Source organism: Nelusetta ayraudi, unplaced genomic scaffold (genome assembly GCF_046127955.1).
Source record: "Nelusetta ayraudi isolate G7.1 ecotype Tasmania unplaced genomic scaffold, CSIRO-AGI_Nayr_v1 ptg000042l, whole genome shotgun sequence".
In the NCBI taxonomy this organism is placed as follows: domain Eukaryota; kingdom Metazoa; phylum Chordata; class Actinopteri; order Tetraodontiformes; family Monacanthidae; genus Nelusetta; species Nelusetta ayraudi.
Genome location: NW_027466092.1, coordinates 12,096,426 through 12,118,232, shown reverse-complemented (window position 1 = coordinate 12,118,232; position 21,807 = coordinate 12,096,426). Strand labels below are relative to the sequence as shown.

At 43.8% G+C, this 21,807-nt stretch overlaps 1 protein-coding gene across 1 annotated transcript; it reads right to left on the bottom strand.

Annotated features, from left to right (window-relative positions):
- Nucleotides 1-202: 202 nt before the first annotated feature.
- Nucleotides 203-17,893, bottom strand: LOC142893666 (uncharacterized). Its single transcript, XM_076034470.1, has 12 exons — nucleotides 17,636-17,893; nucleotides 14,690-15,510; nucleotides 13,899-14,079; nucleotides 10,839-10,978; nucleotides 8,717-9,282; nucleotides 7,561-7,834; nucleotides 7,209-7,404; nucleotides 5,983-6,167; nucleotides 5,123-5,218; nucleotides 4,292-4,456; nucleotides 3,370-3,463; nucleotides 203-2,409 (listed from the first exon to the last, which is right to left on the bottom strand). The coding sequence occupies exons 1-12, from the start codon at nucleotides 17,761-17,763 to the stop codon at nucleotides 2,346-2,348; spliced, it is 2,910 nt and encodes a 969-aa protein (XP_075890585.1). The 5' UTR covers nucleotides 17,764-17,893; the 3' UTR covers nucleotides 203-2,345.
- Nucleotides 17,894-21,807: the final 3,914 nt, after the last annotated feature.

Here is a 21,807-nt window from a genome sequence, read left to right as displayed (position 1 = left end):
ACGTCTGGTTGCTCTCGTGTACTCCTCTGGGACGTACCAAGAGCGCCAGGTGGAGGCTCGCAGTACTCTTGAGCGGTAACGAGCTCATCAAACGTTCTGACGGGAAATCAAACTCTTCAGTTTGTTTTGTGTAGGAGGTAAATCGCATCTCAGCTATATGGTGTTTATGATACAAAGGTACAAAAGCGTAAATAAAAAGACGTGTTTTAAGCACGTTTTATTTCAAGCCTGGCATGACCGCTGAAGAAAATGCAGAGAAACAGAGGAAAAGTGTTGACGGAGCAGATACAATCACATTGTTTCCCTTTTTACAACTCTTGTGTTTTTCACATTTACAAATCTGCAGCTCCAGGACTGTGAATATCAAGGAGCAATAATATATTTCTTCTTCCATTTTTTTTCAACATTGTTGAAGTGCAGCGTAACTTCTACTTCACTTAACATTCTGCATTGATTGGGGTGTGATGTTGACTTATGCTCTATTTCTAATTACAAAAACAGAAAAACAAAACAAAAAATATATTTATATATTATAATACATAATACAGTCAAAACTCCCCAGCATAATCTAGGGCGGAGTCACATTTTCTGACAATATATGATATTTTTTGAGACAACAGATTTGTTGTTTTTGTGCTTAATTTAGCCTGGCAAACACGTCACATCAATATATTGGAATTTGATTTGACTGCTAATTTTCTGATGTCTCTTGATTGACAAAAAATAAAAATGGAAGTGAAATTCTCAACTAAACTGGATATTTAAGGCAAAATTAAAACATACACATAAAGCCCATACAAGCTTATCATTCTTTTTTTTTTTATCTGGCACTTTCAAATTAACAGCCATTGAAAATAGTTAATCTTCTCTCTCGAAACGCATCCAATTTCCACATTTCAACAAAAACTTCAAAATGGGGATAATTTGTGTCCCTCTTTATCATTTCCCTATTTACACGTATGGCTGCAGCAGAAGTAGCTGTATTTCCCTCTAATAAATGAGGAATAACAAGGTCAAATTACATACAAGTATAGGCAAAGTTACTGCCTGTAGTGCTACCAATCAACACGGCACGAGAGAAAGAGTTTCACTTTTAAAAAAACAAAACAAAAAAACCCAACAACTCGAAATTCTAATAAAAACAAACACTATTCCTTCAGATCATAACTTCAACTTTGTTCCCCTTTCAGTACCCTAAAATGTAAACAGTTTGCAATCAGTAAGCATACCAAAGTGGTTTTAAATGACAGTCCAGCCCTTGAGTGAAGAGTCATAAGTGGATAATTACAGCGCACGGCAGGAGGGACATTAACAATTCATTAAAAGTAAACCAAAAAAAATGGAAGCTTAACAAACAAGACATATAGTATAGTCTGTTGTTATTAACACCGCTGTGCCACCTGAGAACATGACAAAGGAAAGATTGTTAGAGGTTCGAACCCTGGCTGTTCAAGGTTCTACAAAATTAAGAGGCTTTAGCCACAGTTAGGTAAAGAATCATCAAAAGTGATTGTTTAGGTCTCGAAGAAATAAAAAAAAAAGTCATCATCTTTCTTTCTTTTGACAGTAGTAACCAGCACAGCTCACAGTCAATTGTGGTACCTTCACAAAAATATGGGATCTTTATGTTTTAAAGGCCCAGTGTGTCATATTTCAAAGCAATCTACTGTTGTGAAATTGAATTTGTGTTTTTTTTTTTTAGTGAGAGGAGGTCACTAAAAAAAAAAAATAAATAACTGCTGCATTTCCGTTTGCTAATGATGACCATCTATTTACACAGGAGAGTGTCCACATTTAGTCCAACATGTTTTTTTCAGTATCCCAACATTTGGGTTGTTTTATGAATTTCACAGCTGACAAACAACACATGAGACGTGACAAATTGGGATTGACATAAATTCTGTTTGTAGTATGATTTCCTGCCACTAGAAGCTGCTAAAACCTGACACACTGGGCTGAGTGCCACTCGTGGGCTGCCTGTAAGTGACGGTTGAGGTCTTGCTGTCACCAGTACGCACACAATTACACGCACGTACGCGCGCGCGCGCACACACACACACACACACACACACACACACACACACACACACACACACACACACACACACACACACTCACACACACGAAACCAGAAAGCAACAACCACAACAACAAACAAACTGTGGCACATTGTGGTAATCTCACTGGGACAGATGCAAAGAAGGACACTTGTGGTGGCACTCGTCGACGAACAATAACACAAGCACACAATCAGTTACATACAGATCAAGTCAACGCTCTCGCCGTTCTTCTCTCCCACCAACCCCCCCAAATTCCAGATGCTAGTGCAGGATGCAGAGCCGGGATTATAGATCTGAGAGTCCCTCTCCGTGCTCGCTCAGCTCCATGGTGTAGTAGTCCAGAGGACGCCTGAGAGGAGAGACAACAGCATTCACACACACACATTTGCTGCCATTCCCCAAGCAGCCGGGCTTTGCATTTAGCATGCGTAGCACAGAAAGGAAACATAGGAAGTTTTCATGTTGAGGGCCCAATGTATGATATTTATAGGGATCTATTGATATGGCACGGAATAAAAAAAATTAAGTCACTTTTTCAGTTTGATGCAGAAAGTTTTTTATGCCCACATTAATGTAAAGCAATTCTTACCAGTGTCCTAATTGTGAACCAATGAACACAAAGGCAGGATTCCCTTTTTGAAATACTATTTCTTTCAAAACAGTGCATTTACACCCACTTATAATTACATATACATTTTGCAGGAGTTGCATTTTGGTTCCTTTCTTGGTTGCATACAGCTCCTGTATGCGTGAACAATTGTTCCCCATGACAGCAAGGTGTACGGCGGGTCAGAGCATTGAGATGCCACCCACTTAGCAGTTGCTTTGGTTTGCGTCTTCAATGTTGGTGCATTGCCAGTCTGAGGGACGTTGACTGCACCTGGATGTTTAGTGTGTAGGTGGTGGCTTAAACCATCACTGCAGTGCAAATTGCGCAAATAAACCAAGCCAGTGTCAGCCGGACGCATGGGCGGATGGACATATTTATGTGTGTTTATTTAAGTATTTGTTTGTTGATGAGGAAGTTGAAGATGAGACAGAAAGTTATTAAAACAAAAGGAAATGTCAGCAGAGTCATTCAATTTCTCATGTTATTGGAGAATAGATTAACATTTATTAAGATGCTTTAAAGGACTGTTAGAAGGACTCAAAGTAGAACTATTTTAGTTCCATCTACTGTTGCTTAGGAGACAAGGCCGTGTAAACAGCAGAAAGAACATGTCACAGTCCAGTCTATTTCAGGTTTGCCAGCAATCTAACACCAGCAGGGAAAAGAAAAGACCATAAGGAGACAAACAAGACTCCATACCTCCTCCTGTAGAAGTATGTGAAGAGTGCAGCTCCAAGTCCCAGCAGGAGGAGAACTGTCACCACCAGGCCTATCTGCAAACCAAGGGCCGACGCTGGGAGGCAAAACAAAGCTCCTTAGTCTTTGCTTACTCAGTCACTCGCGAAAACAAGCAAACTAAAACTTATTCAATCAGCAGACTGCAAGGTGTTCTGTTTTTCTGTTCTATTGTTCTACCTATCTGTCTGTCTGTAAAGCTTTTTGTCCTTTTTATAAAAATAACTGCATGGGACTGAAAATTCATGGGCAAATGACCGTATGCTGTGATTGGTTTCAACAGCAGACCCAGACCTGTATGTTAAATGTCAACCAGAAACTAGGACGTCACAACAAGCCAGAAGTCTCTGAGAGCAGGGCAGGCTGTCAGCCTTTCATTTATCTTGTTCATTAAAAATGACGCTGGCAAGCTTGGTCACACGTAAGTGTCTTAATTTGACATTAAGGAGGTGAGACGTTTTATAAATAGAAGTGTGCAATTTTAACACCGGCATCACACCAGTGACAGCAGTCAGTGCAAGTCTGAGTTTGATGTTGCTTTAATTAAACCGTTCTATAAACTCTGGCCCAGCCTTAAAAACAATAAAAAATGCAATCATTCTATGTTTTTATGCTAGTTTTGTGAGCCTCCCTGCCTCCTTCCCTCGCAGCGCTATATTGGGTGTGACAACTGCCTTAATGATTACAGCCAGTTTTAAATATCACGCAGAAATGAATCTTAAATATATTAAACAGGCTGCATTTTTCACAGCAGACTGACAGCTTTTTAATAATCCGTTCAGCTGTAGAACCATAACAATAACAGCCATAACTGGATGCTATGAGCATCCAGTTATGGCTGATTTTGCCTTGATGATTTGGGTCGGAGTCGAGGGAAACCACTGACCTGTGCTGGTGTAGCGGTCGGCGGTCGGAGCAGAGCAGGCGTCTCTCTGAGCCGACGAATGGCTCATGTGCAACGTCTGGATGATGAGGGCCTTCTGGTGGTCCGACAGCGCGTGGATATTGCCCCTCACTCGCAGCCACCCAGACACACAGGTGAAGTTGGCCCCTTGAAAAACAGGCAGGAACATTTTAGAGTTTAGAAAAACTCACTTTTAAAAACTTGACCCTGGGTCTCTAGGCTGCCAGTAAACTCCCCAGAGAGGAGAAAAATGCATCTTTTATCTTTGTTGCTGTTTGCTGGCTCCACCCTTAGCAAATTGCACGTTTGTGATGTCAAAAAGGGCACTCCTACCCATCGAAGGAATCAGTTTTGCTATTTGAGACCACCTCACGGCTGCTTCGGATTTGTCTTCTATATCTGAACCTATTTTTGATTTGCGCCACTTTTTTAACAAAGAGTGCACTACAACATCTTTGTGGGCAATGTCAATCCATTGTGATGTCACAAAGGGCGCATACACCTCAACGACCCCTCTCCCAGGTTGGTGACTCCCAATAAGGGATTTCCCTTAAAAACCTGCAAGCTCCAACTTGGTGGCAGTTTTACTTTAGTAGGAAGCAAAAACACCTCTTTTTGCTGGTGGCTGTAAACAGAGAGCTAAATAAGCTCTCCTGCACTGTGTAACATTGCTTCGCTGAGGTCCTGGATTAAGAATTAAGATCTGAAAAGGCAACAACACGGAACCTCGAAGCGCCTCACTGCCACAAGGAGAAAAGAATGTGACCAGATCAATTCTCACACACACAGTGAGGCAGAGTGGAAGCGGCTCACCCTGGAGGTACAAGGCCGAGATCCCACACAGACATTTCTGCTCCAGGTAATGAGCCACCTCTGCAACCCTCCTGCCCTGGTTGAGACCTCCACAGTCTGGAAGACAGGGAAAAAAAAGTGTCAGTTCATAATATTAATAGACATTTTGTCACCTGCCTGGCAACATGGCTCAAGTGAGGTACTTAACATGCACAGGGTCTTTAAAGTGTAAAACATAAAATATTGGTCAAAATCCACAACATGACAACAACACACACCTGAGGAAAGTTCAATGTTTAGCAACGAATGGGCTTCTCGACAAATGCTTGTTCCCTTCGACATCAGATCACATGCCTTATTAAGTCTTTCTTAATGTGGTCTATTTGGAAAATAATTATTACATAGACACTTTGTTATCCTGAAACCTGAAAATTCAACAATTGATTTATTTAACTCATAAAAAAAGAAATGCAACAATTTTTAAGCTTGAGAAAACAAATCAAGGAAATCTGGATCTATTATAAAGGAGCTATCAACATACTTTGAGAACCTTTGAGAGTTTTTTTTTCAATTCCACAGAAGACCTGTTTACTCAGAGGGCAGAAATAAGTTTAAAACCTCAGAACTTTTTTCGGCAATTCTAAAGAAGTCTGGCTTTGTGATCGGGGTGGTTTTGATACACAGCGTGCATCACAGTCATGACGCTGTTTACTTGCTGGAAACAAGTACCGTGTAAAAAATTGAGGCAGCCTCATTGAACACGCTGAGTCAGTTGAAGGATACATGGTGGCGTAGTCGAGATGGTGGGGGACTTTGGGTGTGGATGGAGGAACACTTTTCTGATTCTGTTCTATTGACACTGGACAATGAGGAGAACTCACCCTCCGCCTGGCCCCGGCCGTCGGTGGACAGCGGTCCGAGACACAGGTCCATGTGGCTGGAGAAGGAGTAGCTGGGACAGAGGTTGGCGTCGCGAGGCGTGGGAGAAGAGCTGATCCAGGACGAGGAGCTCCTGACCTCACAACAGGAGCAGCGGCTGAGCGAGACGGAGCCGTTGCCCACAGACCTGCACGGAGAAACCACGTGTGGGTTCAGAGCAGAAGTGTCGATCAGAGAGCTAAATATGCTCTTTCCCAGGGAGCCATTTACATTAGTGTGAGTAGTGGAGAAAAGCAGTGGAAAACAAATCTCGCAGCTCCAGCCATGTCTGGGGTCAAATAAATGTGAAAATGTAAAACAAAACAACAAACAAACAAACACAAAAAAACAAAAACATCACAACCCTATCAAATTACATCAAGGATTTTAAGGAGGCGACAAAAAACATTTCACTTTGAACTTGTCTGGAGTGGGAGGGGAAAAGAACAGAATAGAAAAGAACAGAACTTCACTGTCACTGGATATTATAACAGTGCGCGCAGCGCACAAAACTGCAAACAGCAGCGGTAGGAGGGGAAGAAATCTATGTAAAAAAGAAAATAAAACCTTTTTGTTTATACATATAAATACAAAAGTGATAAAAAACAACTAGTAACAAGCGGAGGAGTGGCAGCGCTGGAGGAGCTGCGATCGCCACAACACGCTATATTTATCAAACTTTGCTGTGCTGTTGCTAAGAGCGGGAGTAACAATAGTTTCCATCGTTCCCTTGGTGGTGACATTCTTGCTATATGTTTAGAATTAAAAGGTTTCTGAAAAGATGCCTGATTTTTTTTTTCCAAGAGCTGCTGAAAAGAGGTGACTGAGTGACACGGCGTTCAAAATCAACAGTTCACATATTGGAAAGAAAAGCTCTCAGTTTAGGGGCGGTCTTGACATCAGAACTGTCTGGCATAAATTGCATGTTTCTGAAAGTTTTGTAGAAAATCAAAAGTGTTTTTTCAGCCACTGGCAATAGCTCTGTGCAATTCTGGAAACAAGAAGAAAATATTGGAAATAATAATCGCGGCCAATTTAGTCTGGCAGTCTGGACGCGTAAGTTTGATTAGATCCGCGCTTTTCATTCTCCACTGCAGCTCTTTCAGTTTTGCACAAATGAGCATAATTGCACAATGTTTATCAGCCATATCAAAGTCCAAGGCAGGTGAGGGCCTCAACAAGTCTTTACCTGACAGCCGGAATGACGTGTCTCTCCCTGGGGGTGGACAGAGAGGACAGTAGGTGCTTGTTCTCGCTGAACACCAGCACATCCCTAAGGCTGGAGTTGGTCAAAGCTGTGGCGGCTCTGCAGACACTGAACAGGTCGTAGCACAGAACCACGGCACCGCGAGCCGGCACCGTGGATCCCTCTGGGAAGGTCTGGTCTGAGCAGGTCAAAGGGAGGATGGAAGGTTAATACAACAGGACAAAAAAAAGGAAAAATTAATTGTTCTATGATAGCTGGGATAGGCTCCGGCAGACCACCGTGACCCTGAGCGGAGGAATAAGCAGGTATGAAAATGGATGGATGAAAGTGAAACCTGCTCCGGTGACATTCCCGACGACGTAAAAGCCGTCCTGGCCGATGGAGCCTGTCAGTGGGATGGCGATGCGGCTCCCGCTGTGCTCCGGGTCAAACATGGTGAGCACCAGGCCCCGCAGGTCCGTCATGGGGCGGCCGCGCAGCTCCACAAAGGCCCTCTGCTGCTTGTGATTGGTCCAGTGGCCACTGGCCACTTCGCTGATGACCACGCCCTCAGGCGCTGGAGGGGGGCGGGGACAACTGTTCTCCCTCAGTGGTGTGGGCGGAGCAACCTGAGAGCATTATTAACTTTGTGAGTCTATCTACTTTTGGAGTAAGTAAGTGAATTAACAGCTACGTTTTTTTGGGAAAACAACAACAAAGTTGTCAAACTCTAAATCTCCCTCATCGTGCACAATCTACTTAAACATTGTTCACAGACACAACTCCCAGGGTAATGACAACACCTCCCAGCAGGTATTGGCTCCGCCCTCTGAGACTGTCATGTTTTGTCTCTTTCCATCATGTCGAGCAAAAAAAGCATCAGTTGAAGCATGAAGCTCTAACCAGTAGTTGTTGTTTTGTAGGAGGCTGTGAAGACAGTGCTAAATATGCTGCTGTGGAGTTCTATCAGGTTTTTGGTAAATTGATTGTGCCAAACTGGAGTCTGCAGATATACATCAAGCTTTAAAATAGGGTATACTATTGGAGCTGTAAAGGTCAAGCGTCTAATATTTTGAAGAAGTAACAGTGACATCAAGTGGTAACATTTTAGATTGCAGCGTCTTTCATTCTCCCTCCCCCTCTTGAGCTTGCCAGTGAGCTACAGTGGCCTGCACACCCAAGCCTGGATACCTTGTCCAGCTTCTTCTTTGTTGGTTTATCTGAAGACGCGAGCAGTCACCCCAACACCCTAATTACGAATCGCCTTGTCAGGCAGCCTGGAATGTATTGGCTTTTACCAATATAAAAATTATAAATCAAGCGAGATTTTACACACTAGACCTTTAAAGGAATAGTTCAAAAACAACAATGTATGTGCAGCATCTTCCTGGGATGACCTGTGTTCACTCAGGAAACAATTTAACCACAAAATAAAAACTGAGCCCAATTTGAAAACCTGACTAGCCAGGGTAAACCCCTGCATGCCAACGGGATGCTTCCCTCCAACTCACCGAGAAAGCCGACAGGTCATACGGGTAGAGGCCTCTGCAGCGGCTGAGCGCCTCATCACCAGGCAGAACGTCCTGATCCTCCAGCAGGGGGAGCTGTCCGGGAGTCAGGGCTTTGCTCAGCTCCAGCGTCTCAGTGTCGGAGCCCCTCTTCCGGTACACCACAGCGTCCAGCAGGCCCTTGGTGGGGATCCCCCTCTGCGTGGCGGATGGCGGACCGAAGGGGCTGCGGTAGAGCGCCACGGCGTCCGGCCCGTTCTGGATGGTGTTGGGCGGCAGGCGAAGGGACGGAGCCGGCACCAGGCGGTCGCTGCCCAGCAGGAAGTAGCCCTTGGAGGTGGTGAAGTGTCCACTCAGGCTGATCTCCCTGTAGGGCTTGTTGCTGTGGGCGCTGAACAGCAGGATCCAGATGCCCTGAAGGGAGACACGGCGCCCCGACGGGTGCCAGAGCTCGATGTACTCGCCGTCCTCCGCCACGCCGGGCGTGTCAGTGTTCAGCTCATTGATCAGGAAATCGCTGTTGCCCCACGGCGGGAGGTGAGACGGTGAGTCTGTGCCGCCGGGAGTCACTGGAGCGGAGAGGCAAGTGGGAGAAGATGCAAATTACGAAGCCCGAGTGTGGATTTAATCTCACGCTCCAACCGATGTGATGTGACAAAAATGTCACCTGAAATCCGTTCACACTGTGAGGAATGACTGCCACCACTATTAACCACACATTGTTGATATACTACTGCTACTAAACTGATAATTAATAATAATTATTTATGGCATCTTAATGCTGAATCATACAGAATATCTAATACACATGATCTAACATTGTTACTCTGTCATAAATTCAAAGAAATAAATCCCACATAATGGCTCCTAAGTAACGTTTTAAAGATGCACACGAGCTTTGAGGAGCTTCCACCTCTTAAATAATCTCACATGTTCAGCAGACGCTGCCAACTTTTACTTCTTAGTTTTCTGGTTCGCTGGTTAAAGGGCTACGAATCGCTGTACCGCTTTAGATTTGGCGGCGCCTAGTGGTAAAGTTGTTCACTGCAACCCTGCTCTGCTCCAATTATAGATTCGATTGCGCAACACCCAGACTGGACCCTTTGTTAAAACGAGCATCTCAATACAAGGGATTAAAAACAGAGTGACCCTTGGTTTTGGATTATTGGATGGTAAAATGTGTATCCATAAATACAATGCCGGTCACCTGTGGACCCCAATAAAATCATCAGATGAAATTATCAAAACGTTCATGCCGAACTCAGCAGTTTAATTTTAAATACAATCTCCTCGCACCATAATTAAACACTGGTTACAGACTAATGATGCCTTCCCACTCCTCATTAACATATAATGAACATGATGATGTGTCATTTATTCGATAATTATCATGCCAGAGATGCTTCACAGTCCACACTTATCTTTTAAAACATTGTCTCTAAGGTGATATAATCACAGTGATATAATTGCACAAGTTATATTACATATGCATATCTGAAAAAATAATTAGCGTAATATAAAATTTTTATCAATCAATTAACTTGAGTGACTAACCTGTCTCATAATGCTTTCCACATTCAAAAGAAAAAAAAACAACACATTTAAATTCAAAATTCAAAACTTTGAATGTGGTTGTATGTGGGTGATTTTTTTCAAGCCACCTGTTAGAAACATCATTTAAGACATCATAACATTAATCGTATAGACAACCTGTGGAGTTATGACAGTGAGAAGTGAAGCTGGACGAAAAACCTGCAGAAATCATTTAAAGTAAAAAGGCCCAATGGCAGTGGATCAGGGAGTTGTGTCTGGACTGAAGTTCAAAAAAATACCAACCAATACCTGTTGATGTACATTTATCTACAAAACATTAGTAAGTCTGGCCAGATTGGGTTAAGCCAGCATGTTCTTTTGCTGATGCCTGCAGTTTATCTGCTCGAAAATTTTGCAGGAATGAACTTTGCACACAAAATATTTAAAAAAAAAAAAAGAGAGACAAAGCAAAAAAAATTGATTAAACAAAAGTTTTTTTCCTTCAGCTTCAGTTTACCACTTGTTTTTTTGTGCATGAAAAGCCAGACTGCATTGATAGAATAATGAATGGACAGAGTCCTGATTGGCTCACCGTAACTGTGAGGGCAGATCTTCGGCCAGGGGCACTGGTTGGGTTGTCCTGGAGTCTGAGGGGCCTCCCAGAAGACCCCAGGGTCTCTGGTCCAGGTGGCCACACCACAGCGGCTCAGGTAGAAGCCCCCCTCTCGCAGACTGACAAAACAATCAAAAGTAAGAGGAGAAAAAAAACATGAATTATTAACTTTCAGAAAAGGGAAGGACTGGTAAAAAAAAAAAAAGAAAAAGAAAAGAAAATCTAGACTTGATTACATCTGGATTGGCCCAAAATAAACCTAATACAACGCTGTTGGTGGTTAATTACTGACTAATCCTGCACATTTGACTGCCAGGTGACACTGTGGTGGTGCAGTGGTTAGCGCCGTTACCTCACAGCAAGTTGTGGGTTCGACTGCCAACTGGGACTTTTACGCGTTCTCGCTTTGTCGCCGTGCGTTCGTCCAGGTGCTCAAAGTCTCAATGACATCAACTCCAGGCTTATTGGCAAACTCTGCGTTAACTACGGCTGTCTGTCTGGTTGTTTGATTAAATGATTGATTGATGAAGAATAAACCAATGGGATGCTTTGACGGGCAGCACCGCCAGCAGGCCAGCCAGTTGCTGACGAGAATAAAGAATTAGAATTTACCTTCTGAGCAGATTACTCAGACCCAGCTACTGCAGTTACTGTCCAGGGACCGTCGTCATATTTTGCAAACAATAAACATGAATGATTCCACGCTCTTCTGCAACACAGTCTTGAAATTTTCCTGGCTTATTTTCTTTGCTAGCTGTGAGCAGAGTTCACATCTCACGGTGGTTACAGTCATTTAAAGAACACTCAGAAAACAAAACAGTACTCAAAGCCTACGCGGTGACTGTGCAGGGCACGTTCACTCGTCCTGTTGCACAACAATGAAAGATAGACGGGTCAGAAAAGGCTGTCGGCTTTTTCTGTCTCACAGCTTTCTGAGGTGTCCAATGATGAGAAGGCAGGCAAGTACCAGAAAACATATAAAAGTGCAGAGCTGACGGAACAGAATAAACACTTTGCCACAGATGAACGTATCAACACTCATTGCAGTATTTAAAGCACTGTCAGTGCGGCAGAGAGAGACAGCATCCACCAGCCACACACCAAACTCTCGTTCCTCACTGACACGTCCCTCTGTGGAGAGAGTGTCCGACCTTTACCTTACAGTGCAAGTCCCTTCACTGGTGGTGAACTGGACATCATGGACGCATCCCCAAGATGGTGGCGCCATAGATTTTTGACCATATGCTACACATTGTTTAAGTGGGGCAATGAGAAATTATTCATGATACTGCATTTGTGGTAGGCCTGCAGAGAGGCTGCAGGGGGGAGATTGCGCAAGCGACTTTCTGGCCCGTGCTGAAATATCTCCGCTTTATTGTACACATTATATAACCTGCCCTGAACTGAGAAAAAAACCAAAAAATTATGGCAAGCCCATATCACGAGTCAAAATCTTTAGCTCAGTCCAGAAATAGGAACAAAGTATGAATTTAAAAAGAGCAACAATCGCTGATGATGACCTTTTAGATTTGTTTTTGAGTGGTAATGTTCTCATTGTTTAAAATGAAGAGGGAATATCTAGTGTCAATTCCTCACCTGATTGCAATTTAAGTCTGTATTTAAAGTGAAGTTCTCTAAAAAATCTCTCTCACCATAAGTTCTTGATCAACTTTATTCCACACTCAATTCCATATTAAAATTAGATTTGAAGAATTTAGTTAGTCTTCTTAGAAGGAGAAGAAGAAGAAAAAGAAGCAGAAGAAGCAGAAGAAGAAGGAGAAGTCAGTTCAGTCTACTTTGAGGAACAAGTGAGATTTCTTTTTAATCGACATAAGCCTCGTTGAGTTTCACAGATGGAAAGAATTGCAGCCGGTAGAAGCCTCCAACTTAAAACAAGCACATATAAACAAAGTCCTCACATTTCACGTCTGGTATCATTCAAGATGTGATAATTAACAGTAATATTATGAGGCAGTCTAACGCTGTTCAAACAAGCCTGCATATTTCCTCATGATCACAGTCTCTTAGGATGCTGCAAATGCTTTTTTGCGAAAAACAACAACTTTAAGGTCGCCGTTCCAAGACAAATCGGACTCCCGAGCCCTCTGGACCTGAAGCGTATGGAGACGTACTACATTTTTCACCTCTTGTTTTGTTTTTTTATTGGATGAATTGGCCAGAATCAGATCACATTGGCTGGAATTCTTTCCGTCTGTGAAGCTCAAGAAATGTGATGATGATGAATGAATGTGATTTGGATCAGAAAGTTTCGCGAGCGCCTCATCTACAATGAGGAGTTGCGACAAATTAAGGGAAATTTCAACTTTTGTTTCATTATTGCTTTGACATCAGTTTGGTTTTGTCATTGTCATATGTCATGCAATCTTCTTTCTCTGACAACAGGCGAATGGGAATGCGTCAGCAAAGAGGAACAGTGGTCACAAGACAAGACAATTGAAACTCTTTGCTACATGCACCTTAAGCATTGCCATTTCAGCTCAGGCTTGCATTAAAATAAAGCATCACGCACTCAACCAAAGACGTCAGTGGCTGACCAATCTGAGAAATGTTTCGAAGGATACCGACATTACTGACAAATCTGTCATTATGCTAGACTTAGACTTAGACTTTGACTTTCTTTATTGTCATCAGGAAAGAAACACAACAGTAGTTCAATTCACAACAAAATTGCCCAGTTCCAGAAATACAGTAACTAACTAAAATCTATATACAAGCTGAGATAAATATAGGATATAAAAATATGGGAAATATGGGAAATCTGGAGGTAGAATGTTGGTGGTACATGCTGTACTGGAATTCAAAGTTCTGTTCACATTGCTGCTTTTCATGATCCAGAACACAATCACTGAGTGTAAAATGTATCTGGCACAGACGTTTAGGTTGCTTGGAGTTTGTCATTATTTGAATGAAGAGCATCATTTTGCCGAAGGCCCCATTTAATTTCTTGAATTGAACACACACTAATAACTTTTGGTTAGCTGAGTGGACTTCAGTGAGTGTAGTGTTGCAGCGTCTTGCCTGTTGCTGAGCTGGTAGGCTTGTCTGCCGGGGACCAGGGTCTCTGTGAGGTTGGCACTGGGCTTGTTTCCGGGTCCAGCAAACACAAACGCGTCCAGAGGCTGAATCTGGCTGAGTGGACTGCCCACTGGGAAGTCTGAAGCTCTGCCACTGTAAATAGCCACCGCACCGGATTCATCTCCTGTGAAGAAATTACAAAGGGAATAAAAAAAAAAGTCAAAACTAAAAACACAGAGCAGGTCAGGAAAGGTTATGCAGAGATTCTGGATACCAATAAAAAAACACAATTTGGCCAAAAGCTGATAAAATTTGTTGTTCGGAATTGTTTTGTTTGAGTATTTTACAGTATTTTGATATGTGTCCAAGAAAAGGGGCAGCTGTGGCTCAGTTGTTAGGTTGGACTGTCAGAGTGAGAAATAGAAAGAGAAAGAGTGAGTCTAGAAGTGGTCTTGCAGACTCAGAAGAGCTCAGGTAAAGAAGCAAAAGGTCGACCTTTGTTATTTCTAGGGTCGTCACTGAAAGACTGGAGACACAGATTATTGCTAGAAAACATTTGTAATGTGTACATTTTACATAATATGGGACCTTTAAACTATTTATTTAAAAAGCGCCTCTAAGCCTCTTTTGCCAAATACAAAAGTATGAACTCAATAGGACACAAGTATTGGACAGATCTACCAAGAAACTTTTTATGTGCAATTCCAGGCAAAAATCAGTGCATGCCAGTGTTCAGCTGGAGTGCCTTCCAAACAAAAACATATCAAAAAACAAGGTTCCTTCATCGCACTGACCTTTCATGTAGGACTTCTCGATGGTCGTGGTGATCAACCCGTTCCTGGTGGTGGTGGCAGCCACGTCCAGGCTCACGCAGACCCGGTCCGTCCTCCCGTCCAGCACCACCAGCACCAGCGGCCCGGCACCTGGAGCCTCCGTCAGCTCCACGAAGCCGTCCACCTGCCCACTGCCCAGCTTCAGCTCCGTGATGACCGGGGCGCTTGTCGGCGTGGCGGGCGGGGTGCAGTTGTTCCTCTGTCCCGGGGAGGGCGACGACACCTGGAAGCCCCAACGGTCTTCGGACAGGAGGCACCGCTCGATGGACTCGTCGCCTTCCAGCGCCGCCTCGTTCTCCACGAAGGCCTGCTCCCCCGGCGTCAGAGTCTCGGCCAGGAACTCTGCGCCTCCGGTGCGGCGGGTCATGTACACGACGGCGTCCACCATCCCCACGGCCGTCACGTTCATCTTCTCGCTGTAGCGGGCGGCCTGTGTGTGGTACAGGACGATGGCGTCTGGCCCGTTCTGGACCGTGTTGGGAGGCAGGAGGATGGCCGGTTTGGGCAGCATGTCCACTGAACCCACTAGGAAGAAGCCCCTCTCGTCGGTGCTGTAGCCTTTCAGGTCCAGCACCTTGTAGGCCACGTTTCCGTTGCCATTGTAGAAGACGAGGGTGTAGCCGTCCAGCGACGCCCGCTGTCCGCTGGTGTGATACAGCTCCACAAACTCAGTGGTGTCCAGTCTGGGGTTGTCGGCGTTGATCTCGCTGATGATGAGGCAGGGGTCACCACTGGCCACCGGGACCAGGAGCAGAAAGATCAAACTGACCACCATGCTTACTCTGGGAAAAGAGGTCCAAAAAAACACATTAGTCACGTCAAATATTAAAGGGCCCATGTTATACCATATTTTAGATCTTACTTATTAATCCAAAAAATAAAATGAAGTGCAGATATCCAAGGAAGCAGCATATTTATGGTGTATTCCATGTACCTTGAAAAACAGAATTCTAATTCTACTTTAGACTCTCAGAATAAAGTGTAAAATGTCTAAAGTCCACTGGAGTGTAATTCTTGAGAATGGAATATAATATTAGAGGATTTTCCAAATGGAGATAACAGAGTAGCATGATGTATAAATGATTTATAGTGTGGTGTCGGTCAGTCCTGTTGGGACCGGCTCAAAAATAAACCGTGGCCGGTGTAATTAAAGCTGTGTGGAAGCTGTCAGCCTGTGAAACGATGAGGCCAACTGACATGTTTCAAATCGTGTTTGACAACAATGGAGATCCGTGACTCAGAGGGATGAGCTGCATCAGGGCTCTGGCTGCCAAGAAGCAAAAAACAAAACAAAACACTGTATCATGTATCATGTTATTTCAGCTGCGAAAAATAGCAACGGGGAAAGTGATTTGCATTAGTTCTTATTTGCAGTTCCAAATTTTAGTTGAAAATTCATTCATTCATCTTCCACACCCGCTTCTTCCTGAGCTCAAGGTCACGGGGGTCTGCTGGAGCCTATCCCAGGTGTCACAGGGCGAAGGCAGGGTGACACCCTGGACAAGTCGCCAGTTCATCGGAAAATGTTTTAAGAAAAGCAAGATGAATGCGATAGCCTTAGCGGCGTTGCATGTAACAGCACACCAAAGGACATTTTTAACGTGAAGGTACAGAAACCACAACTGTACAGGTTGACACTGGACAATCCTGTTCGGTAATAATGACACTGAAACCAGTAGAGACGGCGAGCAACGCTGGGCTCATCAAGGTTCCTCTGACTTTACAGGCTCAAATTTTAGCTTTCGCATGAATGTTGTGGTCCATCATGAGCTCAGAAAAAACTACTTCTGAGGTGTGATGAAATGTAGCCTTCTGTTGACAAGCCTCTCTTTAGCTTGTTTTACTCCACACACATTTGTAAAGGGAAGCAAACAAGGCAGCCGCGAGGCAAACTTAGGAGGTCAGAATGGGCGCTTTGCCTTAAGGCCATCAATAACCCAAGAGTGGTGCAGATTGTCCCGTTGTGATGTCACCAGGGGAATGGACACCGTACAGTAGCTGTGTAGGATGGCAACACTTTTTAGAAGAAGCCATAAAACCATAAAGGTTGGCTTCAAAGAAGAAAAGTGACCTGAACTGAACAACAACACAGTCTGAGCAACGACAAAGGAGAATAACAGCTGCAGAAGAAGAAGAAGAAGAAGAAGAAGAAGAAGAAGAAGAAGAAGAAGAAACGTGGGGCCGTTGACAATGTGTTTACTACTGACGGACAACAGGCAGCACAGAAGCGTTGCAGAGAAAATCATATCATGAATGAGCCTCTATTAAGAGTCTCCCTTTTTCCTTTTTTTTTTAAATGTTGGTGCGTGTGTCTGTCTGTCTGTCTACGCGCGCGCGCGTTCGTGCGTGTGTTCTGGGTGACACTGGGACTGCTGCTGAACGTCTTCTGCATGACTCATGTAATGTTGCGAAATACGCTGGCGCACGAATGGAAACTTTGCCATGAAGCGGCGGCGCGAGCGAAGACGAGCCGAGAGAGCGAAACAGGGCAGAAGCGACGAGAAGCCGGACGAAGCACCGACGATGTGTTTTGAATTTTTGAGCAGAAAGTTGAATTCTCATGCAGTTGGCGAGACACCGCGTTAAAAACCAGCCACACACCCGGTGTTCCCTGCTGGAGGCGCAATGATAACTCCCCATTAAAGTGAATCGAGAGGCAAGCGGCGTAATCAGATGCTAATCTTTTTTTCGTAAAAGATGATAACGAATCGATTTGGGCAGAAACTTGAATCGGATCTCCGGACAGCCATTCCGGTCACGGTTCGGCTTGCTGTGCATGCATCTTTCCGCCGGGTAACGGAGGAAGAAAAGAGAGGGCTTGGAAGGAGGAAAAAAAAAACTGGCTGTCACTCCGCTTTCTCTGAGTGCCACCCGGCTTTTATAAACCTCCACGACTTCGACTCTTACTGTTTCCTCGAGTCCCGGTCGACCAGCTGTTGCTGCCGCTGCCGCTGCCGCTGCTGCTGCCGTCCGCCGCGCCGTCGGAAGCTCTGAATCGGATCGGATGTGAGCTGTATTCCGTCGTCGGAAACCATCGAAAGTTGCCGTGTGTGTGTGTGTGTGTGTGTGTGTGTGTGTGTGTGTGTGTGTGTGTGTCCTCCGCCGCTCCCTTCATTCACAAAGCAGCACTTTCTCCCCCCGGACTGTGGGCGGTCACACCGAGGCTGGCTGACTGGCTGAGGGGGATGATGCCTGCCAGGGGAGAAGAAGCTCTGTCTCCCTCTCCCCCCCCCCAGTTTGCCGTCCCTTTTTTTTTTTTCCACGGCTCACTTACAGGATTCCCACATCCACAGCTGAAGAGAAAACAAAGGGAGGAAGAAGGTAAAAGAAACCCCTGGTTCTTAGTGTGCAATGATATAAGGGTTGAATCATTTTGTTTTTTATTCCCCTTACATATGTGTGGATAAAAAGAAAAAAAAAATCGCTCAGAGCCAAACAACAGCCAATGAGTGACAGTGAGTTCTTCCCCAAGGTTCCTTGTATAAAGACCTGAAGGGGCCCCCTGACCCCATTGTAAAAGAGGGGAGGGTGCCGGCCTCAGTCTTAACACTTTACAGGGATCTGAGGTCCCGCCTGTATAGAATGACCGAGGGGCGGCTTATCACCGTTTTAACGCAGCTTTCATTGTCAGCTGCAAACACACATCTGCTCTTCATGCAACATGCACTGTTTCCAGGGGTTTTCTCTTTTTCTCTAACTATGCAAAACATCCGGTCTGCCACTGCAAAGCGCAACTGTCGCAAAACTACACTGTGAGCATATTACATGCAAAACATTGCTCTGTCTCATACAAACCACATGTGACTGTTACCGCCCACCACCACCATGGGCACCGTGACCCCGTGATTCATCCGAAAGATGTGCAGAAAACCTGCAGCAAATGAATGTTGAGGAAATTCTGAAAACTGCAAGTTGTTGATTTAAATCAAACATCTAGAAGGCTACATAAGTACCTGAACATGTTTGAGACTATTATCACTCAGGAGATCCCTTTAAAAAAGTGTCAGCCTCTCTTTTTTCTTGTCCTGGTCAAGAGGACTCAAGATTCTATATTGAATGGCCAAAACTATGACTGCAGGGATATCACAAAATTATGGAATTCTTTGGATGTAGATTGTACCATTTGAACTGCAGTCAATGATGTGACTATGTAACTTTTGAGCACCTGAAAAGCAGTGTTGTGTGTGGTTGGATGGCCTGAGCCACTGTAGAGAGTCAGGACTCTGGTGAGTTATTTACAGGAATGTGTAACAAAAGGTTCCATGTGCAGCCGCTCTCAAAGGAGGAGGAAAACTTCTTTTTTTCCTCCGTTCTTGCTAAAAAGACATCTGACGTAGGTCCAGTCCTGCTTTCCAGGCAGTATTGTAATGTTCATGCATATATTGCAGAACAAGTCTGCAGTGTGGATGTGGGCCAGTCCCTCACCGAAGGTTTCATTTCTGCTCCACATGGGATGGCATGAACAATGCGCTGGGACATTACAACATGGTGAAAGAGCAGAATTATAGCACTAAACAACAGATTGTTGTCCTGTTTTATGCTGTCGATTAGCTAACATTGCATAAGTGTTTTGCTGTTGTTGTTTTTCTTTTAATTTGGTTTCTTTCTCCGAACCCTGGTTTGCCCCCTGTGTCAGTGCCGTCACAGTGGTTTCCACATGACTTCCCAGGAATATTAATTGATATTTGCAGCAACAGATAATGTAAACAGTACAACAGATTTAGATGCATTCAAACAAAAAGGTTTCTGCGGTTCCCACTTTTAAGGAATTGAAAATGCTGTGTGGAACTTCATTGACTTGTGTGGTCACTCTCTTCCTTCTTACAGTATATTTAGAGCTCGGATACGAAGGTTCAGAATAAACATTTCCGCTCAGGCTCATTCTTCTGAAATACGATTTATCTTGTATTTCAGAAGAATACTTAACAGTCACAAAATAGTTAATAAAACCTAAACCAAATTCAATAAAACAGTTGTAATTCTTTCTAATGTCATCCTCAGCTTCTATTTAGACAGAAGCTTCAAATGTTCTTTTTTTTTTTTTTTAGAAAATATAATCAATTTTAGTGTCCACTTTATCAAGAAAACAACAACAACAACAACAAACAACAACAAACAACAAAAACAAAATACAAACATTGTTCTTAAATGCACATCCACACCACAAGATGGGGCCATGAGCACATAGAGATGCTTTGTCTGCTGCATGGAAAAGCCAAATTGGACTGGCAGCTGGGGAAAACAAGCAAAAAAAAAAAAAATTCCTCCAACATGTGAAATTTCCCTGAGGCAGAACTGTTTATCAGTGAGCCTGAATTCACAGCAAACAATTTAATTAATCGCAATGTCTGGTGAAGCTGTGCTGTTTGCGAGTGTTGACGCAAGCGGGTAGACTCTTGACAGAATAGCGGGGAAAAAAGGTCAGTTGAAATGTTAATGGTGTGCGCACATTCGGCTTGTGCACATGACATTTGGGCTGAGTTTCTGTCAAGGCTCCTCTCCGCTCCTCTCCGCCTCTCAGGTTTAGACAACTTCCTAGGCAGGATGCACCTGAATTCACCTGCCTGGATCTGATGACTCACTGCTTCGATGTGTCTGATTCATCTCCAGCCCCTCCTGGCACAGCAAAAATCTCTCCCCTCCCCTGGAATGTAATATGCAAGATGGTATTGCAAGAGAGAGGATAATAACCCTGTTAATTAATAGGCTCGTCTGCGTCATTAGCGGCTTAATTTTAGTTATTTAATGCTTTTCGGTAACAGAGGAGAAGTTTTATTCTAGCTGATTCTCATCTTACTATTTATCAGCATCAGATTGGCTCTGTTAAAAGTTACATTTTATACACGTTTTCAAACCTTTATTTTTCAACCCAGACTTCAGTGTGAATAATTGCCACCCAAAAATGATCCATTTCCATTATATTTATCCCCCTGTTTACAGCTTTCAGCCAAACTGTGACAAGTATCACGGAGTGCAAGCGACACCTGCCTGTCGGGTGAGTTGTGACATGTCTGTTTATAGTACATTGTGATGTCACAAAGGGCTATTTTGTAGAATGGTGCATTTAAGATCATTCTTGATTAAGAATGGATGGACTTTTCTCTTCTCTGTGACTCCCAGACAAGCTGGAGACACAGGTAATTGCACCAGTCAAGTGAATTCTGCCTATTATGGGGCCTAATGCACCAAGAAGACGGTGGCCTGTTTCATCCTAATGCATATTCAGATGTTTCTGGGCAATTTAAGAGACCCTGGATCTGCTGTGTGAATAGTGTTAGATGATCATTTCCTAGGGGGAAAAAAAATGTTAAAAGCTCAGTCAAGTGAGGACGCAGGAATTGAAAAATGCAGCGCCATGCACACCTTCAAATGGACAAAAGTGCTGCAGTGTCACTTTGACCAAACTTGAGAGCTGAGTTATGGCCATTCCCCGGGACTGCCTCCATTATCTGTGGGACCCACATGGAGGCTGATTAAATACCAATTGTTCCAACAGAAATACACCCTGACTGAGTCTCCAGGGGCGACCGCCTACTGTCTCAAGTGAAATGTAAAAAAAGAAGGGAAAAAAAGTAAAAGAAAAACAGATCACAAGTAAGAGCAAGCTAATTGGATTACTGCAGTAAGAGCGGCTGAAAAAAAGCTTTCAAGAGAAGTTTGGCAAGATGCATGTGCAACATTTTGGACTCTGCACAAAGTGTAAAGTGTCTATGTAGCCCACTGGAGTGAAACTCTTGAGAATGAATTAGTCCATGTTTCATTGGGGATCAGTGGATTTTCCACATGGAGATAACAGGGTAGCATGATGTATGAATGATTTATAGTTGGTGTCGGTCAGTCCTGCATCAGTGGACACTGAGGCTGCAACACAATCCCTCTTCTCAACCTTTGTTTCACCAGACATATTCTTTCATTCAGAGAGAGAGAGGGGGTGTGGGGGTGTGTGGGGGTGGAAGAGAGTTATGGTGCTAATTCAAATTATATGACACATCTTCTCACAGCCCACAGAGGCCAGATCTTTTCTGGAATCATTCAAAAATTAAAAGGTTTATCTTGCAACTGTAAAAAAAAAAAAAAAA